Genomic DNA, 22,642 nt, shown 5'->3' with positions numbered 1-22,642 from the left:
CTCTGAAGGCTTCCACAGCACTTGATGCACAGTGATACGAACAGTAACAATGGCATCGGTTTTACTGCATCAATTCGAGCCGAGTCTTCATCCTTTGCAAAGTGGACTAGTTTTCGCAGCGTAGAAATGGCTATGTCGACAACACGAACCAAAGCCTTCCAGGCCTCAGCTACAATTTCAGTGTTACATTCGAAAATATTCAAAAAAGCATAATAGGCGCAGTCTGTTTAATTAGTATTGATATAGTGCCACTAAAATAAAGGCCTGGGTCTGGGATATTAGTCATGTTTCCATCTAAAATTGCGAATTTAATGTGCAAAATTGGAATATTGCATAAAACATTTGCAAATAAAGCACAGTATCCATCAAATGTGTTCCAACAAAATCGTCACTTCCTGTGAAATTGGCACAAAATATATATCATAAGAATGGAAGTTGGTGCAATCGGGGATGCCACTGAGGCTAGTTTTTCTTCCATCATAAAGCAGACGAAACGTAATAAACGCTGTTATATCTTGCGTTCGGATGCCTGGTGTTTGGGAACGCAATCATGTGAGATGCTTCTGGGAAGTCATTATACTAAACCATTTTGATGACAGACTTTGGCCTAGGCATTTCAGAACGACCAAACCAACATCTGAGAAGCTGTGCGATGTGATTGGTCCAGTTATCCAATCAAATCCTCAGTTGAGGCAAAGTCAAGAGTTTTATGTTGCACATTTTTTAGAACTTGCGCATCTTGGCGTTTTCATCGAGTGTTTTTTTTTTTTTTTTTTAATGCAATATCCCAAAAGTGGGATGGAAACATAGCTACTGTCATGCTCACACAATTCACCAGGGGGCACATTGAATTAAACATGAAAATATTACATAGAAAGAATGAAATAGTACTTTTTTGGGGTAAAACTAATTTTTTGTTGTCTTTGGCATTTACTCTAATAATGCGCCATCACAGAGATGCAAAAGCACATCGCAGTTTGATTCTGTGTGTATGTGTGTTTCCTGGACGCTTTTTCCCCATGAGGCCTGTTTTTAAGACTCAAGCTGCACAACCTTTCATTGCTTGGCCAACAATTATGTCAGCGTTTCTTTTGTTTAACTGTCCTCTTATACATGAGTCCATATCACAAGAAGATTTATTCAGGCCTTTTTCTTTCATAGCAGCCAACTGTTGGCAGAGAGCTATTGATTTGTCCTTTCTTGGAAAGGCATTCACTTGCTGAACTTACCGTTAGTCACTGTCTCCATTAGGAAACAATAGGACTGTAGGAGACAGTAGGAAGTATACTAATATAATGCACTAGAAGTATACTTGTAAGGTAATGTTTCAGTTCTACTTGGGACAAAATTGGCCCACTTTTTAGTATACTTTCAGTCTAAGGGCGTTTTCCTTCCTGGGGCGACATTTCATTCAGTACTGTTAGGCAGTTTTGATTTATATGCAGTTATAATTTTTGATTTGAAGCAATGCTTCTTTTTCACCTGTGTTTTGATCCAGAGATTCTGTACTATTTCAGAAAAAATGCGTAATAGCAACGCCTTAAAGGAGTAGTTCACTTTTGAAAAAACTTTTGTTGATAATTTACTCACCCCCATGTCATCCAAGATGTCCATGTAATTCTTTCTTCATTTGAAAAGAAATGAAGGTTTTTGATGAAACATTCCAGCATTTTTCTCCATATAATGGACTTCAATGGGAACCAAACGGTCCAAGGTCCAAAAGACAGTTTCTGTAAAAACTGGGCTTTAAACGATTCCAGACGATGAATAAGGGTCTTATCAAGTGAAACGATCGCTCATTTAATAAATAAATAACAAAGTTTAAGTTTTATAAGCTCAAATGCTTGCCTAGCGCTGTTCTGTGATGCACATTTGTGACTCTCCTGTTCGAACTCGTTCATCAAAATTATTGAACCTTTTTGAATCGGTTCATTCAACAAATGAAACGAACGAATTGACTCGGAATAGCAACGTAAACTTAAATATAATGAAATATGAAATATAATAATCCTGCTGTGGTGGAGGTTTACCTGTACTCTGCTCTGCTCCAAAGCTTTCTCCAGTTCCTGTTTGGCAACAGCTGTTTCCTGTTGATGGGTCTGACGCATGTGTTCAATGGCTGATGCGTGGAGATGGTTCAGCTCTGAACGCAGTGATGCTGAGAAGAGAAAAAGAGAAAGAGAGAGAGACACAGGGAATGAAAAACAAGACTATTCCAGGGAGATGAACTGCTGTCTGGCGCTGAATTAAACATCATTCATCTCCAACTTTCCCTAAAGCACAGGTGGAAATGGAAGTGACACTCATTCCCCTATCTGCAATTTCCTTTCCACACCGTCTCATTACTCTGCTTTCCAGTTTCTTCCAATTATAACGTATTTCAATGAGATTGAGCTATAATTAGAGCTCTAGATCTCTCCAGGACTTAAAATGTAGGATTTAAATGTACTTTAAATCAAACAATTTCTAAAATTATCAACAAAATGCTAAATTATGACATAAATAAGGAAACCATTTTGGTTTCTAATTGTCTGTTGATTCTGCAGCCAAAAAGTCTTTTGGTTAAAATTATATTTACTAAACTATTTCTTATTTTAGTTTTAGTTTTCCCAGCTTCCGGAATCTCAATCATGACAGATATATGGCATATATACTGTATGTGATGCATATCTTAGTGAGTTTTTGAGCTGATTGCAAGATAAGTATAAATTGAAGCAACTTTAATGCAGTTTAATTACATTTTAATTTGAACTTTGGAAATCATGCAATATGTGACATCATATTTCCAATTTGCCATTTGAGTTACAGAAAACGCTTAAACATATTTGTAATTTCCTAAAAATTTTAGACAAACTAAGTCTCACACAATGCATTTTCTTTAGGTCTTTCTGACTCAAATTGGTTTAGCTATTTATAGCTTGAACAATGAAATAATAAAATAAAAGAATAAAGTGAGAAAAAAACACATTAAAACATCTAATGTTGCTGTTCTTTTATAAACAGGTTTTTTAAAATAATAGTTCTCTTGTGAAAATTTATATAAGAATTGAATTTCTATAAGCAGTAGGAAAATATTCAGCTTTTTGCACTTTTTTTTTATCGTGCGAGCTACTCTTTCTGACAGGCATTATTATGGTATATTACAGATATTGACTCCACCGTCTCTGCAAATGGATCTGATTCATTGCTAAAGATTGCATTCGAACTAAAGTAAATAATAAAACAGGTTCTGTAGAGTTTTTACAGCAGGTGTGTAACCGAATGTGTGTGAATTAGTGGCTGTTCTAACCCAGCATGGCCTTGCCCTCGTCCTCCAGCTCGAAGCGAAGGGTCTGCAGTTCTTGCTCTGACTGCTGTTTCAGAGTCTCAATGTTCTGCCTGTGAGCCTCCCGCAGAGTCTGAAGCTCCATGTGATGCTGCTGCCGGAGACGCTCCTCCAGCTCCTACACACATCAGTACATCAGATCAGTTTATTTTTCCATGCACCATTTGGTTCATATCAACACAAGTTACAATAGGGAAAAAAAGTAGTGCTGTCAAATGAATTAATTGCGATTAATTGCATTTAACATAAAAGTTTTTAAACTGCAACTATATATCTTATGTATATATAAACTACATACAAACATACATGCACACACTACTTTTAGTAGTAGCTATAAACTATATATATATATATATATATATATATATATATATATATCTTAAACATAATATCTTATGTATCTTATGTATATATAAACTATATACAAACATGCCTGCATACACACACACACACACTGCTTTTAATGTGTGTGTATGCATGTATGTTTGTAAACAGTTTTGTATAAGAGTTTAAGATGTATATATATATATATATATACACACAAAAAAAAAACTATATTATATTTACAAACTTGTATGTAAGATGCAATTAATTAATCTGACAGTACTAAAGAAAATCAACACATTTTGTTTTCATCTGTTGCCCTTCCATGACAGCTTGAGTATGCAGGGAAAAATGTACAAAGTAAATGAGAAATTATTTAGATTTTTTTTATTACCACATGACCTTGGTGTTTGTCCAAAAAAAAAAAAAAAAAAAAACAGTACGTAATTCGGCCAAGAATTTAAGTGGTGGCAGATAACCATGTTGAAAATACCTTATGTCCCCAAAAGAAACAATTACCTTCCAAATAGGGCTTAAGATGGTCTTTTTTAACAAGGTTAATGAAGAATTGTGACAGGTGCACCTGCAAAACTATGCATCACAAGAAAAGCAGCACTTAGCCAGAAACTCAAGCATAAATCTAACGTGTTTTTCAAACAACTGCGAATCAGAGGAATTATTACTCTATCAGAAGGCACTTAAGCATCTCTGCAAACTTATTAAGGATCTTGGATGACTGCCGTCTCCTGTCTAGCCAGAGCAATGCAAATGAAAGCACCCTGAATTAGATTAAGAGAATGAAGCTGTTTGAGTGCCGGTGATACACTGGCATAATGGCGGATAATGCAGGGCACCAGCCTCTACTGAAACACACTTTGGAGTCAGTGATTTCCAGCAGAGTGGGTGCGGATGGGAGAGGAAGTGGGTTAGGGAATGACAGGGGACGCAAATTAGACTAACTGCTTCAGTAAACACTGACTGTTCTGAATGCTGAGATCACAATAAAACAACTGATGGGAAAGATCATTGGAGCCGAATAGAGACATGTAAAAACATACCGACATGGTCTTTAACAGCTTTGTCAAAGATGTGTTTTAAAAAAAATCAATATAGCCTTGAGAACATTGCAAACAAATAACGGTACACTTAAAAAAAAAAAAAACAATCGATATTTCATCTGGTTTTCAAGTAAAAATATCGAAACATCCATAAAATAATATATATTTACTTGAGGAGAAAAATTGTGTTAGATATTTTGACCTATATATATAGTATAAAAAGCATTTCTGAAGATGACATATTTGAGATTTTTTTGAGATGTCATATTGCCAAAAGGTGAAGTGAAAAGCACTATTTAATGCTTATTTTTGTGGCATTTCAACAAGTACATATAAAGGAGATAAGAGATGACAAGATGGTCGTGAAGGAGGAGGAATACAATAGGGAATGTTGTGAGTGGGATTTGTCAAACTAAATGCTATGCTATTGAAGGTATTTTTTTCCAGGTATTCTATAAACAGCGTTTTGTGTGTGCAATATCTGTGTGTGCTAGTATCTCACTGTTAGCTTAGCTAATGTGCTAACATGTGCTAACATAGCCATAGCTTATGTGCTAACATCAGCTAACTTCATGCTAGGCAGCAGTCAAAAAGGTAGTTTCAGCTAGTTTTAGCTAAAACAGTTTTTGCTTACACTCATTTACTAATGAATCAGTCAGGCGGCATATTGTGTCAAGTGTGTCACTGACACATTTTTTGCTAGATAAAAACATGCTAGTGTCAGTTTTCTGTAGCGTAAGCCGACTCGATGCATCCCGATGGCTCTGTAAATCTGAAAAGGTCAGGTCATTTCCGTCATTCACACAACTGTCATGGACAGCCCGAGCAGAACAACACACACTTATGAGAAAAAAAAAACATCTACAGAAGGATGCTTTTCATCTGAATGACTACGCCAGTCACACATAAACATGCAGAGTTGTGATGTTTCTCACTTTAATGCCATAGTGCCATTTTCCCGTTCCCGAGTGCTACGAGAGTGATGCCCCATTCCAAATGTGGAAATGAATCTGGAGTGGTAAAAATTACACTTCGCTTCTTTCCCTGCCAATAAATCTTGTGCATGAATTAGTGAGTTATTTTGGGATTCAACGCACTTACAATGTTCCCAGATAAGTGAGAGAATCCCACTCAAACAGTGAAACACAGAAAACAACCCACTAAATGCAAACCTTTTATAGTGATAACTATATTAAAGCCAATTGGCAATTGGCACATGGCCAACTAACTTTAATAGTATGTAAGATTTTTTTATGTTAAAATACATTTCCTAAACTCAGTTTACTGTTCTATTGGTACGCCATTCACGGGTTTATCTCCCCCAAACGTAAAAACATTGAGCCACTCAGGCACTATCTAACCATTGAGAGTGGTCTGCTCAGACCTCTTTCCAGCTTAGCCAATATAGTGCGAGTTTGGCTACTGTAGGAGGCGAAGCCAGGGGGTGTTTGGCTGGAACGGGACCATTACTGACAGGTTAGATGGGAAAAATACAACCAGCTTGAGGTACAGAAGTGCAAGCCAAATCTTGCTGCATTTAGACCTTCAAAGATTAAACAGGTCATGGAAATGTCAAAGGGAACGTGGCATTGCAAATTATTACTGATATTACTATTAATAACAACAGAACACAAACAAATAAATGAACATATAACTAAATATAATTGTCAAAGAAGTAATCTAGTAAGTTCTCTAGAATTTCACTAAATGCTATCCCAGATAGCAAACTGACATTGAATCAACGTGGAAACATGACATCGAAACAACAACGTTGATCTGGCATTGTTTATCTCATCGAATTAACGTTGAACCAACATCAGACGCGGCATTCTTCAAAACTAAAGAAAAATCAACTTGAAATCAACGTTGTTTCGATGTCATGAGAGACGTCGTTTCCACACTGATTCAATGTCAGTTTGCTGTCTGGGATACTATGTATATGTATTTTTTTATCTCAAATACCTAAAGGATGAAAAACAACAAAAAAAAAATGGTTTGAGAGACCCTTAGATCGTATTGAAAGGTGGGAAACTGTGATCAATATGAGTGAAAGCTGGCTATAACCCAATATAAGATCTTTGAAATGTCTTACCACTGGCCTTATGGCCAGGGTAGGCAGGATATAAAACGTCTCTCTGGTGTCTTCTGAAACTAGATTGATATAGCTTCGGTATGCACTTAAAGTAGTTTACACCCTCATAAAAGTTCTGGAGACTGGCTATTTGTTTTCATTTCACTGAAAGCAATTTTTATGACGCTTTATGTCAGGACTACTGAAAGCTCAGGGGCCACAAAACAGACGACTCAATAGGCCACACACCTACTTCTCACAGTGATTGTTATAGTAGAGGACTTCACCACTTTTGAATAGGAAACAATATCAAGTCTATAAAACTCATCTAAACTCAGTGAATCATAACATCGTATCGGTGAGAACACTCGTTTAAGCGGCACAAACACACCCGAACTTGACTGCACATCACTTTTGTGACATTATTGATACTGCTTTCAATCATAATGAATCAGCTGTTTACAGTGTCATACAAAACAAAAAACCTGTGGTGGACTTGTGTTCAGGAGTAGAGCGGCTGCGGACGATTTTTTATTTTTTTTGAGCGGCATCGGACGAATTCTTTCTACACACACTCATAATGTGACATGACACTGTCTAAGTATATTTAAAATACTTAATTTAACATATAAATAACACTTTTTAAATAGCCCACTTAAAGTGTTTATAACAAAAAATTAAATGCAAATGAACAAAAATTTGCGTTGCATTTACAGCACCCCACTTCCCGCGCAAATGACTAAATGCCCTGTATTATGCATGCCACGGCAGTAGTTGGCGATGTCACTTTGTAAAGAAACTATGTGCCTATAGACGGAACACGTAATACACGTGCACAACGTCACCGTTTTCAAAAAGTCGCGATTTTGTTGTTTACAAAAGACGATAATTGTTTCGTTTTTCTTTTTACTTGTACTTCGCAACCCATTCTCCAAAGCTTGCATATTCAGGCCCCCAAAACGGCCACAAAGCATAAAAAATTCAGTTTTTAGTTGAAAAGGGTGTCATGTAAACAGCCTCTTAATATACAGTATATATATATATATATCTATATTAGAGCCAGACCGATATATCGGCAGGCCGATATTATCGGCCGATACTAGGCATTTTCCAAACTATCGGTATCGGCAGTTATAATGGCCGATAAATGAATATTTAAAAAATAAAATAAAAAACGTTGTTACAGTGTAGTTGACTGACTGTCCTTTTAACTTTTGACAATGTGACTTAAGTATTTCTTTAATAGCACATGACAGTTATAGCAATGAGACATATCATCTCTCCTTGGCCTGTTATATTGAAAATGTATATTTTACAATTTGCACTATGACGTTATCCATTGCTAAATTATGGCTCATCATAGACTAGCTAACCACAAAGCTAGCTAATGCCACAATCATCAGTGGAAAACTGCTAACGTTAACATTAACGAGCTTTGGTTCCTCTGTCCTGTTGCGACAATAAAAGAAACAAGTTTCTTTTTAAAATGCATTATCATATTATTTTAGTTAAAACTCATACATAACTACAAATAACTAATGTTAGGGAAATGTTGCGCGTTTCTGAAAAAAAAAAAAAAAAAAAAAAAAAAAAAAAATCGGCCGATATATCGGAATATCGGATTTTAAAACCAACAAATATTTGTATCGGTATCGGCCTTCAAAATCCTTTATCAGTAGGGCTCTAATATATATATATATATATATAAATGTTTGTCAACAAACAGTTTTTGAGGAGTACGCATGTACACAAATGCGTCATCAAATGCAATCATTACATACAGCAAAAACGTCAGGGAAACATAAACAGTGAAGTAGTCCTCGTCCTCCGTTACAGCAGCATGTCAGAATAAATAGGTTGTGGAAAAAGCTGCTGACTTAATGAACTGCATACAAAATACTACACGTTAACGTGAATAAAAACATTAAAGATTTCTGTTACGTAGAATAATTATAACAATGTGAAATACATTAATTGTTACTATTGCTCCAACACCTGCAGCACATGACATCATTAACGGCATATATCCTATATTGTTGACCCAAAGGTGTTCAAACAACAAAAGGTTTGACCGGTCGTGACTAGCTGGTTAGTTTCTACCACGATGCATCACACTATGGTGGTTAAGCAGCGAGTCACGTCATTGTATGGGAAAAGCACCCCAGGGTGTTACTGACAGACTGGGAGGAGAGGTGCTGCAACAATGTAAAATGTTTTTTTTCTTTTTAGCATTAAAAAACCTATTCTAGTAGACTCCAAACACAAAATCAAGATGTTGTAATAAGGCCATAATAGGTCCTCTTTAAAGACAAAAGACTTGCAAATAGGTAATAGATTATAAATATGTTTGGATGAGCCATGTTTGAAGAGAAAAAAAAAGAAAAAAATGAAGGTCCGGAAAGGGCAGCTCTGAAATTCCCAGGTATCTTCACAGTGAGTCATCAGGTCCATATGCTCTCGGCCGGTGTGCTGTTGAGGATTGGCATACACATGCCTTTTACCTACTGTGGCAGCTGCGGGATTTTCGCCTGTTCTTTCCGGCTGGCTAAAAAGCAGTGCTTGATATCAGCAAAAAGCTACAGGAGGGAGCTGAGGTGGATCTTTTTGCCTGTTGGAGCGAGATATATATCAGATGGAGGAATCGCACATTCATTTTAGTCTCCTAGGACGGAACGGCGAGTGCTAAGACTGACGCTGCCTTTCTCCTCCGCAGTGCTGTCGAGCCTATTAGCAGCAGAGAAGCGTTTCTCAGCCTGACTTCAAAAGAGCCCTGCTCAATATTGACATGCCGGTGAGAGAGAGAGATGGTGATGCGGTTGGTGTGAGATTATCACAGGGTGCCGCATCACACTGAACCACTGATGATAATTAAACACAAGTCAATAAATCGGCTCCTGGAGTCTGCACGTCTACCTCGAACATGGTGCTCTGGAGCAGAAAGTTATTAAATGAGATTTCATAACCATACTGTTGGATCTCCACTCATTACACCAATGAAACGAGGACAAGAGGGCTTATTTTAATGGCAAGGCACCTGGGTAAAACTCATAGGCTCTACAACAATTACAATTGCTCTTGGATCTTTTTCATATTTGCCTGTGCTGCTGGGAAACTCATCAACATATGAACTACTGCTGTGTATATCATAATCCATTATGTCCACAATGCAACCATAAACCAACCATTTGTAATCATTTCTGTATATAACCACTGCTAACATGGATGTTTTTTTGACAATTAATATATATAGACTAAAAAATAGATATCAATATGAATAAGCAATGTATTATTCGCTGACAAAAGGGACACTTATATTATGATCATGAAAACCTAATTTGATCTGATAATTCATGCATCCCTCATTAATTTATGTATCAAATTAGTGATTTTTAATCAGTTAGCTTCCAGCTCCAATTAAATAAAAACAAATTGATTTCATTTTAGCATTACTTTTGACACGTTTCATAGTCATCCAATTAAGTTAAAGCCCCTCTGTGGTGAAAATCAAGTTTTTAATGTTGTTTACATCTATATATGGTGTTTTTAATATGCTTTAAGACAAACCATGAGCAAATTCATCAGTCACCAGTGCTTTTAAAACTGCAGTGAACCAAAGACAGTCTCAAAAAACACAATCTGAAATTGCTGGTGGTTCTGACATCACAAACCTTGTATCCAATCAGTAACTCCTGCGAAGCATGGGAGTCTCAATCCTGGTATATTTTTCTGTTGATATGAAAAATCATAACCCATGACTAATTAGAATCAAATCATTAACCGGTCGTGATAATAATATATGTATACATAATTCATATTCATGCCATTTCTTGGCATCACAACAAGCCAGCCAGCGCCGTCCAACTGTTTCCACTAGTTCTTAAACTGTGAAGTGAAGCCTGCCATTCTGACTGACGCTGCATTTGGCGAGTCAATCTCGACCTATCACCAGTTATTCAAGCAGTATATCCCCGCTGTCCCCCGCTCGCAGCCTTCATCTTCAGGCCTGTGGTGTGGAGCCACTTCAGCCCAGCTCAAGGCAATCATTTCCAGTCAGACTGAGCGTTTCTCTCCCCTGGAGTCATCAGGGCCAAGGTAGTGGATAAAGCAGACATTACAGCCTGTGACAGCAAGCGCTCAGCCATTACTAACCTACAGACAGGAGAGCTGAGAGTGTGCAGGTTATTGCAGGATCTGGGAAAGGATGGACCTGAGAGATGTGCTGTGGGCAGAGCTGGATCTGTGGCAGATCTGCCTTACCACATCAAATCTATTGGGGGACAGAAAGAGGCTCTCGCATGAGGGCAAACGAGGGCTAAAGGGCCATTTTACCAGTGGACAAATAGGCTGAAAGGATTAGAGTCAGAAATTGCTTGGTTGCCTCTGTATAAGAGCTTCAACAGCAGCTGAAGGTTGGAGTCGACGTGATCTCATAAAGTCTCATCCACAATCCACAAAGACTGAAAACTGATACTCGCTAAGCACCAGATAGACATAAAAATGACTTTGGCGGGCAAATAAAACAAGTTACTCATCGGTGGCAAGTAACTTCACAAAGAAACTGCAATGTGATACATGGTTTAAGTCAAACTGTAACAAAATACAGTAGTCTAATTGATGTAAGAAAGAAAAACAACTAAATTCAAAGCCATACAAACAGTCTCACTCTCAGAAAAAAAGGTACAAAAGTTGCCAGTGGGGCTGTACCTTTTCAAAAGGTACATTTTTGTACCCAAAGGATGCATATTGGTACCTTAGTGGTACATTTTAGCACCTAAAATGTACAGATTAACACCTAAAATGTACATATTAGTACCTAAAATGTACATATTAGCTCCTGAAATGTACATATTAACACTTAAAATGTACATATTAGGAACTAAAATGGACATATTAGCACCTAAAATGTACATATTAGGACCTTTTACACCATACCACAGGTGTAAAAGTTAATCCTTTTGTCATAATGACAAAAATACATATGAGACCTATAATAATGAAATAGAAACAGTGTTGGGGAAAGTTACTTTTTAAAGTAATGCATTACAATATCGCCTTTCTCCTTAAAAAAAATAACTAATTGGGTCGGAAAGAAATTTCAACACTCAATAAAATAATATAAACAAATAATATACACTACACTAATAAATAAATACACACTAATACATAAATAAACAAATCTATCTATCTATCTATCTATCTATCTATCTATCTATCTATCTATCTATCTATCTATCTATCTATCTATCTATCTATCTATCCATCCATCCATCCATCCATCCATCCATCCATCCATCCATCCATCCATCCATCCATCCATCCATCCATCCATCCATCCATCCATCCATCCATCCATCCATCCATCCATCCATCCATCCATCCATCCATCCATCCATCCATCCATCCATCCATCCATCCATCCATCCATCCATCCATCCATCAAAAATCTGTTAAACCCGTATGTCACAAAAGGGTAGAAAAAAATATTGCAACTTGCCAACATTAAAGAAGTGTAAAATACAGTTTCTTGGTCAGTGATAAATATTTATATTAAGTAACATTAAGTTGCATCTGGCCTCCTGTGCACAATACCATTTCAAAACATAAGCTAAAAATATATCAATAAAAAGAATGTGTAAAAAAATAGCATAGATCAGACAGTCCGTGGGGAGAATTGTCTGAAGCTGAGATAAGAGTGTATGTGGAACAGAGGGGAACGGAGCTATCAAAACTCAAATAACAGAGAGCCAAGAGGTGAAAGGAAAAGATAAGAGCACACACATTACAGGTCAGAGGGGGAGACAGGTGGCAGAATGTGTCACCTTGAGGTCGTGCTGGCGGGTCTCCTGCATGTCCTGTACAGCACAGCAGTGAGCCTCCCTCAGCCGCTGCTCCCTGCGCTGATGCTCCAGCTCCATCTCCTGCAGCTGCTGGCCCAGGTGCTCTCGCTCCTGACTGAACTGGGCCTGCAGCTGCTGCAGGGAATGCTGGGACTGGGAAAGCTGCATCTCCAGGCTCTGTTTCAGCAAGGAAATCTGCACATAGAGAGAAAAAAAAAAGTAGTTAAATGTTATAGGCTTTGACCCTGGACCACAGAAGCAGTCACATGGATCTTTTTTTTTTTTTTTTTAAACTGAGATTTTTACATCACATGAATAAGCTTTCCATTGATATATGGTTTATTAGGATGGGACAATATTTGGCCAAAACTCTGGAATCTGGGTGAAAATATTGAGAAAATCGCATTTAAAGTTATCCATTTATGTTTGCGATTGTGCTGCATTCACTCACAAATATTAATGTTTTATATATTTACAATAGGAAATTTGCAAAATATCTTCATGAAACATGATCTTTACCTAATATCCTAATGATTTTTGGCATAATATATAATATTATGGATAATTTATGACCCATACTATGTTATTCTTGGCTATTGCCTAAATATACCCGTGCTACTTGTGACTGGTTTTGTGATCCAGGGTCACATATATAAAAAAAATAAGAAGAAAATGACAATAAATAAATACATAAAATATAAATAAAATTAAAATTTTTAAATTACAATAAAAAACTATAAAAACAAAAGCTTATTTAAAAAATATAAATGATACTATAATGACTGATGAAAACCAACTGACCCTAAACCATAACAACAACTCTAAAAAAAAATATTATTTAAATAATAAACATAAAAGATAAAATAATATACAATAATATTTGTGTTTGTATAAAATTGTAATCTTCTCATTTATGCTTTTTAAATTCTCCAAAAATGTTGGCCCCATTCACTTGCATTGTAAGTTTCTTCACCATACACTAACTTAAAAAATGAGGGATGAGTCTAAATTATTTTGGTGGTAAATCAAAATAATGTCACAAACGCTGTTGATTAAGCTTAAAGCATATTGAAACTGGAATATTTCTTTAAGTAAGCAACAGTAATTGTGAAGCTTCACTTAGCAAGCACTAATAATTGGCTAAACTGCAAAACATGCTCCTTATAAAGACTATAAGAAGAGATAGCATCGATTAGAAACCTTCATTCATTTTTACAGTCACACCATTTCTATATCCACAAACTGTTAGCAGGCTTGTGTGTGCAAACACACATTGGCTGTAGTTTCCCTCAGTGGATAGAGCTGTGAGTGTGAGTGTGAACTTGTGTCTAGCAGCCATGTCTACAAGGACTGAATCAGGACTCAATGGGACGAGTTGAGAAGTCAGACATCGGCACCAATCGATATGTTAGAGCTGGAGGTTTCATTTACTCCGGCTCACTTGTTGACCAGCTAGCTAGTCGCTGCTTATGACAGGAAGAGTTGTACCGCGTCTATCCCGCAAACTCTTGTGGAAACAATAAACCGATAATGCGCTTGTCTTCGCATCAGCTAATTATTTCATTTTCAAGTTCCAAATAGGACCGGGATATCACTGCTCATATCATATCTGAGACATATAGATGAATGTTGTTGTAATGTGAAAACTCATTTTTCATATTTGAGGAAATGAAAGGTGCTTGCAAGTGCAAAGTGCAAGTGACGATGGAAAAAATAGGCATAAAGCTTACACATTTACCCAAATTATTATTTGCATGTTTTACCAAAGCTAATTTGGGTGGTTTTGTCCCGTCCCCAATGTCACTTCTGTTTCCTTTACGGCCCTGACGAGAACATCGATCTCTTCGGCTGGGAACCAATTGTAAAGCGCGCCTGGTAAACGCATCGTTATAATAGTATTGCGTTTAGATTTGTGCAAGAGGCATTTATCCCGCCGGTTAAATAGCAACAGCGCCCATACTTGATACTTGCATTTCAGATTGTTAAAATAAGGCCCATAATTGTATATAATTGATTGTCCTCAGCAAGCACCACTACCAATAATGTGACCAGATAAGCGGTGCATGGAGGTCTGGTGCTTCACTTTAAATCATCTAGTGCACTAGAGAGAGCTGATGGGTGAGGCTGAGGACATTTCTGTAGTGGTGGTAATCGCTTCTCCAATAAGCTCTACAGATCTTGCCACTGCAGCAAGACTTGCTCTGACACATTTAGAGCTCTGAGAAAGAAAGAGGTCTCGGTTGCCAGCAAAGCAGACATGTACAAGTAAATAAAACAATGAAGTTCAGCATGATGAAAGGAGACAAATTATACAATGAAGCTGAAAAAAAGGGGGGGTTAGAAAAGTAGTCGTCTCAAGGGTAACGTGTTGCGAGTAATGTTTTATTTTCAGCTGACCTGAGATGTGTTTTAAAAATGTCAAAATACAGCTGGTGAGCAAAACTAAATCTGAATGAATTATATCCGACTGTAGTAATTATTTGTAGTGAAAAAAAAAACAAAAACGAACTGAATATGTGAGCTGACTCTAAGAAGCAATGGGTTTTCTCTGTTGTTGAGCTTACAGGTATGTCCGCCAGAAAAATTAAATAAAAATTATTCGATTTTTGTAACATTTGTGTGTGTGAAAGTCTTGCAAAAAGAGTGTTCACTCTAAATCGGGACTAACTAACTACTAAAATATGTCTAGCAAGTCAGATGATGTGGTCATTTACATAAAAAATATTGCGAAAAACAATATTGCAACATTACATTACCACAAAAGTGATCAGCAGTGATATATTAAATTGAATTAATTAAAGTTCAAAAATTTCAAAAATTGGGTCATCTGACCTATCACTGCAGATTAGCGTCACGCAAAGGAGGGGTTTGGAAAAATGAGTCGTTGAACGAATCATTTGGGAGTCGGTGAGCAAACCCCCTAAAAATAAATGCATATAAGTGAACAAAAGTGTTTTTTTGTTGTTGTTGTCATTGCATGCATGTAAAACTGTTGTTGGGGACTCCCAAAACAATATTAGGAACATTTTAAATGCCATAATAGGTGCCCTTTAAAATAAAAAATAAATTGTAAACGGACGAATGTTAGGTCTCATAATAATGGGAATGGGCTAACATGAAACAAATCTACATCAAACTATATTTGTAAAAGAAACAGCGCTTGTCAATATAAAACTTGCTACATATTGCTAAGATGATGTGGGTGGTTGTTCCTGGCTCAAAAGAGCTTCAAAAAAGCCCAACGCCAAGTCCTCGGGGTCTCTCCTTCAAACGATGCAAAAAACGCAACTTAACAGCACTCCTCTTCTCAATACACCTCACGATTTATGGCATCAATAACTTCCGTAGCTTGAATGGTGGGGAAGACTTGTGCTCTACGCTCTAAAAAAAACAATAACCGTGCTTGCCTGAGGATCTGAGTGGATTCTGAAACCGAGGTCTCAAACTGTGAGTTCGAAATGTTTTCATCGCCGTGCCACTTCTCAGCCCGTTTTCTTTTTCCCATGGACGAGGACAAATAGACCATGGAAAAATAATTAGCTATAAAACAAAGTGCAGACACCAGGAGGATCAGTGAACGGAGCTAATGAATATCTGCTGGATTCCATCATAATCTTGTGATTAAAGCTGAATACTATTCATTATTATAGGCATCTAGAGAATATCTGAATGGCGAGCACTGTATATCACATAACCCTGCAGTTTAATCCACTAATTTGCGAGTTATAATGCGTCCTTGATTATTGTGTGACCACCAAAAACCCGAAACTACTACTAGACTAGTTGTGGGAATGATTATGACAAGGGCCAAATCCCAGTTTGCATATTGCTTTCCATTAAAAGACCAATGACAATAGCTATAAATACCTGTTTGACACACTAATGTAACTACGGAGCTCCTAAAAACTCCTAATAACTACGGAGCTCCTAAAGGGACATGGTGATGGAAAAAAATATTAGATGGGATGAAAAAATTATATTTCAATGGTTTTGCGTTCTTAGCAAGCAAGCACAAATGTTTTGAGGGAATGCAATGCGGGGAAACGCAAAACTGTTGTGAGATAACGCAAAAGCAATTAAATATATTTGTTTTCCTCCCATTCATATGTTGTCTATTTAGCAGCTCTTTACGTACAGTAATGCATATTGCTCCTCTCAAAATAACAGCCAGCTTCAAGGCTGAAAAACAGTTCGATAAAATGACTTTCTTGTGCAATTTTTTGGTTTCAGGGCCATTTTTTTATTTAGAATAAATCAAATCATACATTGTTGAAAACAGTTATCTCTCTTCAACAGCTGCTTATGATTTTGCATCGTTTGGGGCCTGATTTGATTGGGAAAATAAAATGAACTCAGTGTACTTCCTGTCTGTACAGTATAAATGCAGGAGTGAGCCAGCTGAAATGAGTGTTCAGCATATGAAAACTGCCTGGGGTAACCCAAGGATATATCTGCAATAAATCTTAATATTAAAGTGTGGATGAGGGGAAGATATTCAACTGCTGTTGTATTTCACTGACGCTTTTGTTCATTTAAAAAGTGTCGTTGGGGTTTGCGGTTTATTAAAACATGTATTCCCCATATTGACTTGTTTGTCTGGCTTACAATAGGTTTACATGTAGTCTTTTGTCACTATTTAGATGAACTGTGCAATTTCTCTGCCTCAGGCTGCAACAACAGAACTGCAAAAACAATATGAGGTATTTTCTGTACTCTCTCTTCATCTGCCATTGGTCAAATAAACACAGTGCCACACCAGATTTAAATTGGTTCAGCCAAAGTTGCTGTCTTAGTCTGGACAGGATGCTCAAACAAACAGTCTAATACTTTTTATTATTTGAAAAATATTACAATTTAAAATACCTGTTTTTCTTTTGAATATGTTGTAAAATGTAATTTATTACTGTGATGTCAAAGCTAAATTTTCAACATCAATACTTCAATATAGACTTCAATGTCACATGATCCTTCAGAAATCATTCTAATGATGATTTGCTTCTCAAGATTATCATCAATGTTGAAAACAGTTGTGCTGTTTAATATTGTTGTGGATTCTTTGATGAATATAAAAGTTCAAAAGAACAGCATTGGTTTGAAATATAAATCTTTCGTAACATTATAAATGTCTTTACTGTCACTTTTGATCAATTAACTGAGTCCATGCTGAATAAAAGTATTCATTTCATTAAAATAAGTCTTACTGACCACACTTTTTCTATACTTTGTAGAAGTATGCCCATTGATATTCTATGGGGTCCACTCAATATTAATTTGCAATATTGATAAATCAATAGAGAAAATTAACAATGAAATGCCTAAACTTGGTTAAATGTATGATATCATTTAGTCATGAGGATAAATTAACGAACTACAACACAATAAAAAAAAAAAAAATTATAACTTAAATAAAAAAGTAACGTAACACTGATGAAAAAAATTAACAAAACATGGATCATTAAATTGATAAATATACACTCTAAAAATGCTGGGTTGTTTCAACCCAAATTTGGGCCAAATATGGACAAACCCAAATGTTGGGTTAAAAATGCAATAAAAAAAAAAATACAGTTGAAAGTTAAAGGTGAAGTTGGGTTAAAATTTGAAATTCAATTTCAACCCAACATTTGGATTTATCCATATTTTACCCAAATTTGGGTTAAAACAACCCAGCATTGTTCAGAGTGTTTAATAGAAAAAGTAGAAATAAACTGAAAATGCACTAAGCACTTGATAATCACATATGATGTAAATTAGATTTTTATTTCTTGACTTTTTGCAGGGTATGTGTGTTTATGTTTAAGTACATGTTGTGTTTATGGTTAAAATTTGAAATTACATTTTTAACGCAACACTTGGGTTTGTCCATATTTTACCCAAATTTGGGTTAAAACAACCCAGCATTGTTTAGAGTGTATGCTGGGTTGTTTTAACCCAACTTTGGGTCAAATATAGACAAACCCAGCCATTGGGTTAAATTTTTTAATGACATGTTTAACCCAATGTTTGGGTTTGTCCATATTTGACCCAAAGTTGGGTTAAAACAACCCAGCATTTTGTAGAGTGTATAATAGAAAAAGTAGAAATAAACTGAAAATGCAATAATTAAGCACCTGATAATCACACATTTAAGATGTCAATTAGATTATTATGTCTAAAAAAAAAAAATCACTATGTTGACTTTTTGCAGGGTATGTGTGTTTATGTATTTTCATTCATATAAATGAGCAGCTCAATTGATTTAAATCAAATTTAAATGCATTTCTTGAATAGCACAAAAGTAGTGGTACTGGCCTCAAGGTCAGAAATGTGTTCAGTGTTAGCCTTTGCACTGGTGAGTCTCTGACCTGCTCTAGAAGGTCCTCCACCTTCCTCTGCCAGCTCTCTCTGGCGGAGCACATCTCCTGATCTTTATTCTGTGCCAGCTGGGAGAGTGCTGACCTTTTATTCTCCTCATGCTCTTCACGCAGTTCCTCACGGAGTTTCTTACACTCTTGCCTGTGGACACACACACACACACACAAAAAGATACACACTAATGATGATCATACTGTTTAGTGCTTGCTTATAATACATTACCAAAAATGTTTTGCTGAAACCTTTTGAAATAAATCGGATAAAAGCCGGACTGATTTGGTTTCTGGTGTTGCATGCTGTACATTTAAATATAAAAACACATAAAGCTCTCCACTGGGTCAGTGGTTCGTTGATCATTAATGGCTGCTAAATGGACCGGCCCCCCCGTTCGCACGCTCCGCAGACCTTTTAAAGCACCTACATTTCTCTGAGGTCACAGAAGAGGTTAACCGCCACATTATGTACTGTAATTGCAGTATGTCATGGGAGTGTGGTGCTGGGCTTAAATCCATGATTATTAAGTCTGTGTTACAGACTGTTCTAAAAATGCCCAAATAACAGTCAGCACTGAGTACATCACACACTCTGAGACACTGCGGAAACCTTTTAAATGTGTGAAATTAGTCTTAATTGCTGCTTAAGAGGAAAGGGAAGCTGTAATGGGGGTCTGGGCATCTTGAAAGTCGCCCGAGACCACAGCAAGAAGCGCTGAGACGTGAATGGATTTAACTCATGCTGAATTATTTCTCTAATTGATAATATACTGAAGAGAACATTTATATAGTGTGAAGCATCATTGGGTTTTGCAAGGTGCTATATAAAAATAAAAATATGTGTATTTACTATGTATTTAATCAGGGTGCAGTCAGCATGAAAAAATGTAAATCTAAATGACAAATTTTTATTATTGCAAAAGGGAAAATGCATATCTTCAAAAACGCATAATTTATTTTACATTTTCATATTTTTCCCATTAAAAAAACACATATATATATATATATATAATACATATACAGTATATAAGTTAATGTAATATAATGCATTCATTAATGATTGTAGAAAAGATTATGAAATTCAGTATGAACAAGTCGACATAAACAATGAAACTATAAATGATACATTTATATAAATGTAATGGTGATTATGTATATTTTTGAATATGTATAATTTATTTTACATTTTTCAAAAATTTTAATCATATTTTTGCCTTCACTTCATTTAAAATACTAAAAGTTCATTTTAAATTGTCCTGCAGTCTGACAAGTTTTTAAAAACACAAAGAAATCTCTCAAATATAATATAATACAAAATTAATTATGAAAAACAATTAGCAAAATACAGCATGTAACACTGAAAAAGTATTCTGAGTATGCATTAATAGACAAAATTAATAGCAAGAGGTTTTTCAGACAAGTCATGACTGGATGAGTCAGTTGCTGTGTGTGTGTGTGTTTGTTTCTGACTTGGCTATAATTTGAGGCAAAAATTTCTAATGCAGTTTTGCCTCCAAAATTATAGCCAAGTCAGAAACAAACAAACACACACACACACACACACACACACACACACACACACACACACACACACACACACACACACACACACAGCAACAGACTCATCCAGTCATGTGGTGCATTACAAGAGGTGGTGGTGAATTAACCAGAACTTCTGCTCAGTAGACGCTGCTGTACGTGGCTTTATAACCTTTAAGTACCTTTACGAAGAGTCCATTTGTCTCCATAAATGATCTCATGGCAAAGCTGTCAGTCCAGCACATAAAAACAGCATAAACAGTTTTAATTTGTTGCACTTCGGCACACGCAAGCTAGCGATATATCCAGACGGCGCTGCCTCGAAGGGGAGGATCCATCTGGAGTTTTTATGAACTTCATTGTGCGGTGCAGCTGTGAGCATAATTGCAAAATGCAAACTCAAGTGTTGATAAAGAAGTCAGTGATTGTTTAAGAGTGTACAAACGCAAGTGCCGGTGTCTGACAGATTGGCCCGATGATAAAGGAACCCTCTTGCAACTCTGGCAACACAAAGTCGGCCAAACGTTTGTCCTCTGACAGTGCTTGAATATCTTTTCCTGCATATCTCTCCATGCATCCTGCATGTTAAGGCGAACTTCATATTCTCGAAAACATTTCTTTCTTACATATTTTCCTTTCCTTTATATCTCAGCTAGTTCTTAACTTTTTAACCCTTAACAGACAGTTTTATCCCTAATTACAAGGTTTAATTCAGTGTAATTAACTAAAAGTAAAACTATTAAAACTACTTTTCATTCATTGAAACAATGCTGAAATAGATTAAAATATGACTCTTAGAAAAGCTTAAAGTCCCCCTGTAGTTAATCTTTTTATCCCTTAAAAATCATCTTTGATCACCAAAATGGCTTAAAATAAATACTTAAAATTATGTATGTACTAAAACTGAAATAAAAGTTAAATAGAAATATTAAAAACATTAAAAAGTAATAAAAATTAAGAAAGTCACATCACATTAAATGAAAAAGAAAATAGAAATAAAAGATAATTCTAAATTTTATAAACATACTATATATATATATATATATATATATATATATATATATATTATATTTATATATACTGTATATACATATATACACTAATATATATTTATATAAAATATATATATATAATATATATTTTATATAAATATATATTAGTGTATATATATGTATATACTGTATTTATACTGTATATATAAATACAATATATATAGTATGTTTATGAAATTTAGAATATATATATATATATATATATATATATATATATATATATATATCATTGGTTTAGTTTATAATTCCAGGAGAAATTAGTCTGTTAGCATCATTAACAGCCACATAGAATTTCTACAATTACAATTTTACTGTAAAATTCCTACTGTAAAGTCAATTAATGCGGTTTTCCTTAAATAAGTCCTTAGCGCCATAAATCCTTTTAATTGAGATCATTTCCAAAGTCGTGGAAGCTCCTAGAAATTCATAACAGGGGTCTCATGGAATATGAGGCTCTCGACCTAGATCCAACATATTTACCAGCACTTATTTTGAGCAATAATGAGCTCTACATTGTTCTGCATTCCCGAAATAACAAGTTTAAGTGCAAATATCATTTCCAGGGCACCACAGAACTATCCTGAACAAATGTTGTGGAAAATGAGCAACCGAGGATGAAATCCAATAAAAGCCTTGTTGATTTGTCATTAAAGCATGTTGAATGCCTGCTTAGGGCCTATTCAACTTCAACCTTCCCTGTTAGCTCATTTTTATCACTTTCCGGGGATGTTATAGTGGTGAATTGGTAACTTTGCAAAACTATGAGGACACAAAGTAGCACAAATGTTCTTAATGGCCTTTGTTTTAGAACAACTCAGACTTATACACTAATGACCTATTTGTCTTTTTTGAAGGCACATGCTATTAAACACTGGTTGTAAGCATGGCTGATAATGAATCAGGCAGGCAGTGCTTTCGGAGGCAATGCCAAAACACTTACAGCTGTTGGGAACTTTACAGGGTATATCAGTCATCTATTAGTTTGGCACGGAAGGAGAGAACGTGAAAGAACGAGAAGTGCCTTGCTTGTTGACAAACCGTTTATACGGATAGTTCAAACACAAATGAAAAAAATCGGTCATCGTTTAC

The 22,642-nt window shown here is 35.9% G+C and overlaps 1 protein-coding gene across 5 annotated transcripts in view; it reads right to left on the bottom strand.

Moving 5' to 3' along the window:
• The window catches only part of fam184ab (family with sequence similarity 184 member Ab), a 164,909-nt gene that overhangs the window by 30,406 nt on the left and 111,861 nt on the right, over window positions 1-22,642 (bottom strand). For all 5 annotated transcript variants that reach the window (XM_089118852.1, XM_039692940.2, XM_039692941.2 and 2 more), the window contains 4 exons: window positions 18,960-19,110; window positions 12,598-12,810; window positions 3,290-3,443; window positions 2,031-2,158 (listed from right to left, as the gene is read on the bottom strand). In XM_089118852.1, coding sequence (XP_088974978.1) covers window positions 2,031-2,158; window positions 3,290-3,443; window positions 12,598-12,810; window positions 18,960-19,110 — 646 coding nt within the window. The remainder of the gene's footprint in view (window positions 1-2,030; window positions 2,159-3,289; window positions 3,444-12,597; window positions 12,811-18,959; window positions 19,111-22,642) is intronic.

This window comes from Pimephales promelas, chromosome 13 (assembly GCF_988280905.1).
Source record: "Pimephales promelas chromosome 13, fPimPro1.hap1.1, whole genome shotgun sequence".
NCBI lineage: Eukaryota > Metazoa > Chordata > Actinopteri > Cypriniformes > Leuciscidae > Pimephales > Pimephales promelas.
This window is presented reverse-complemented; position numbering and strand designations above follow the sequence as displayed.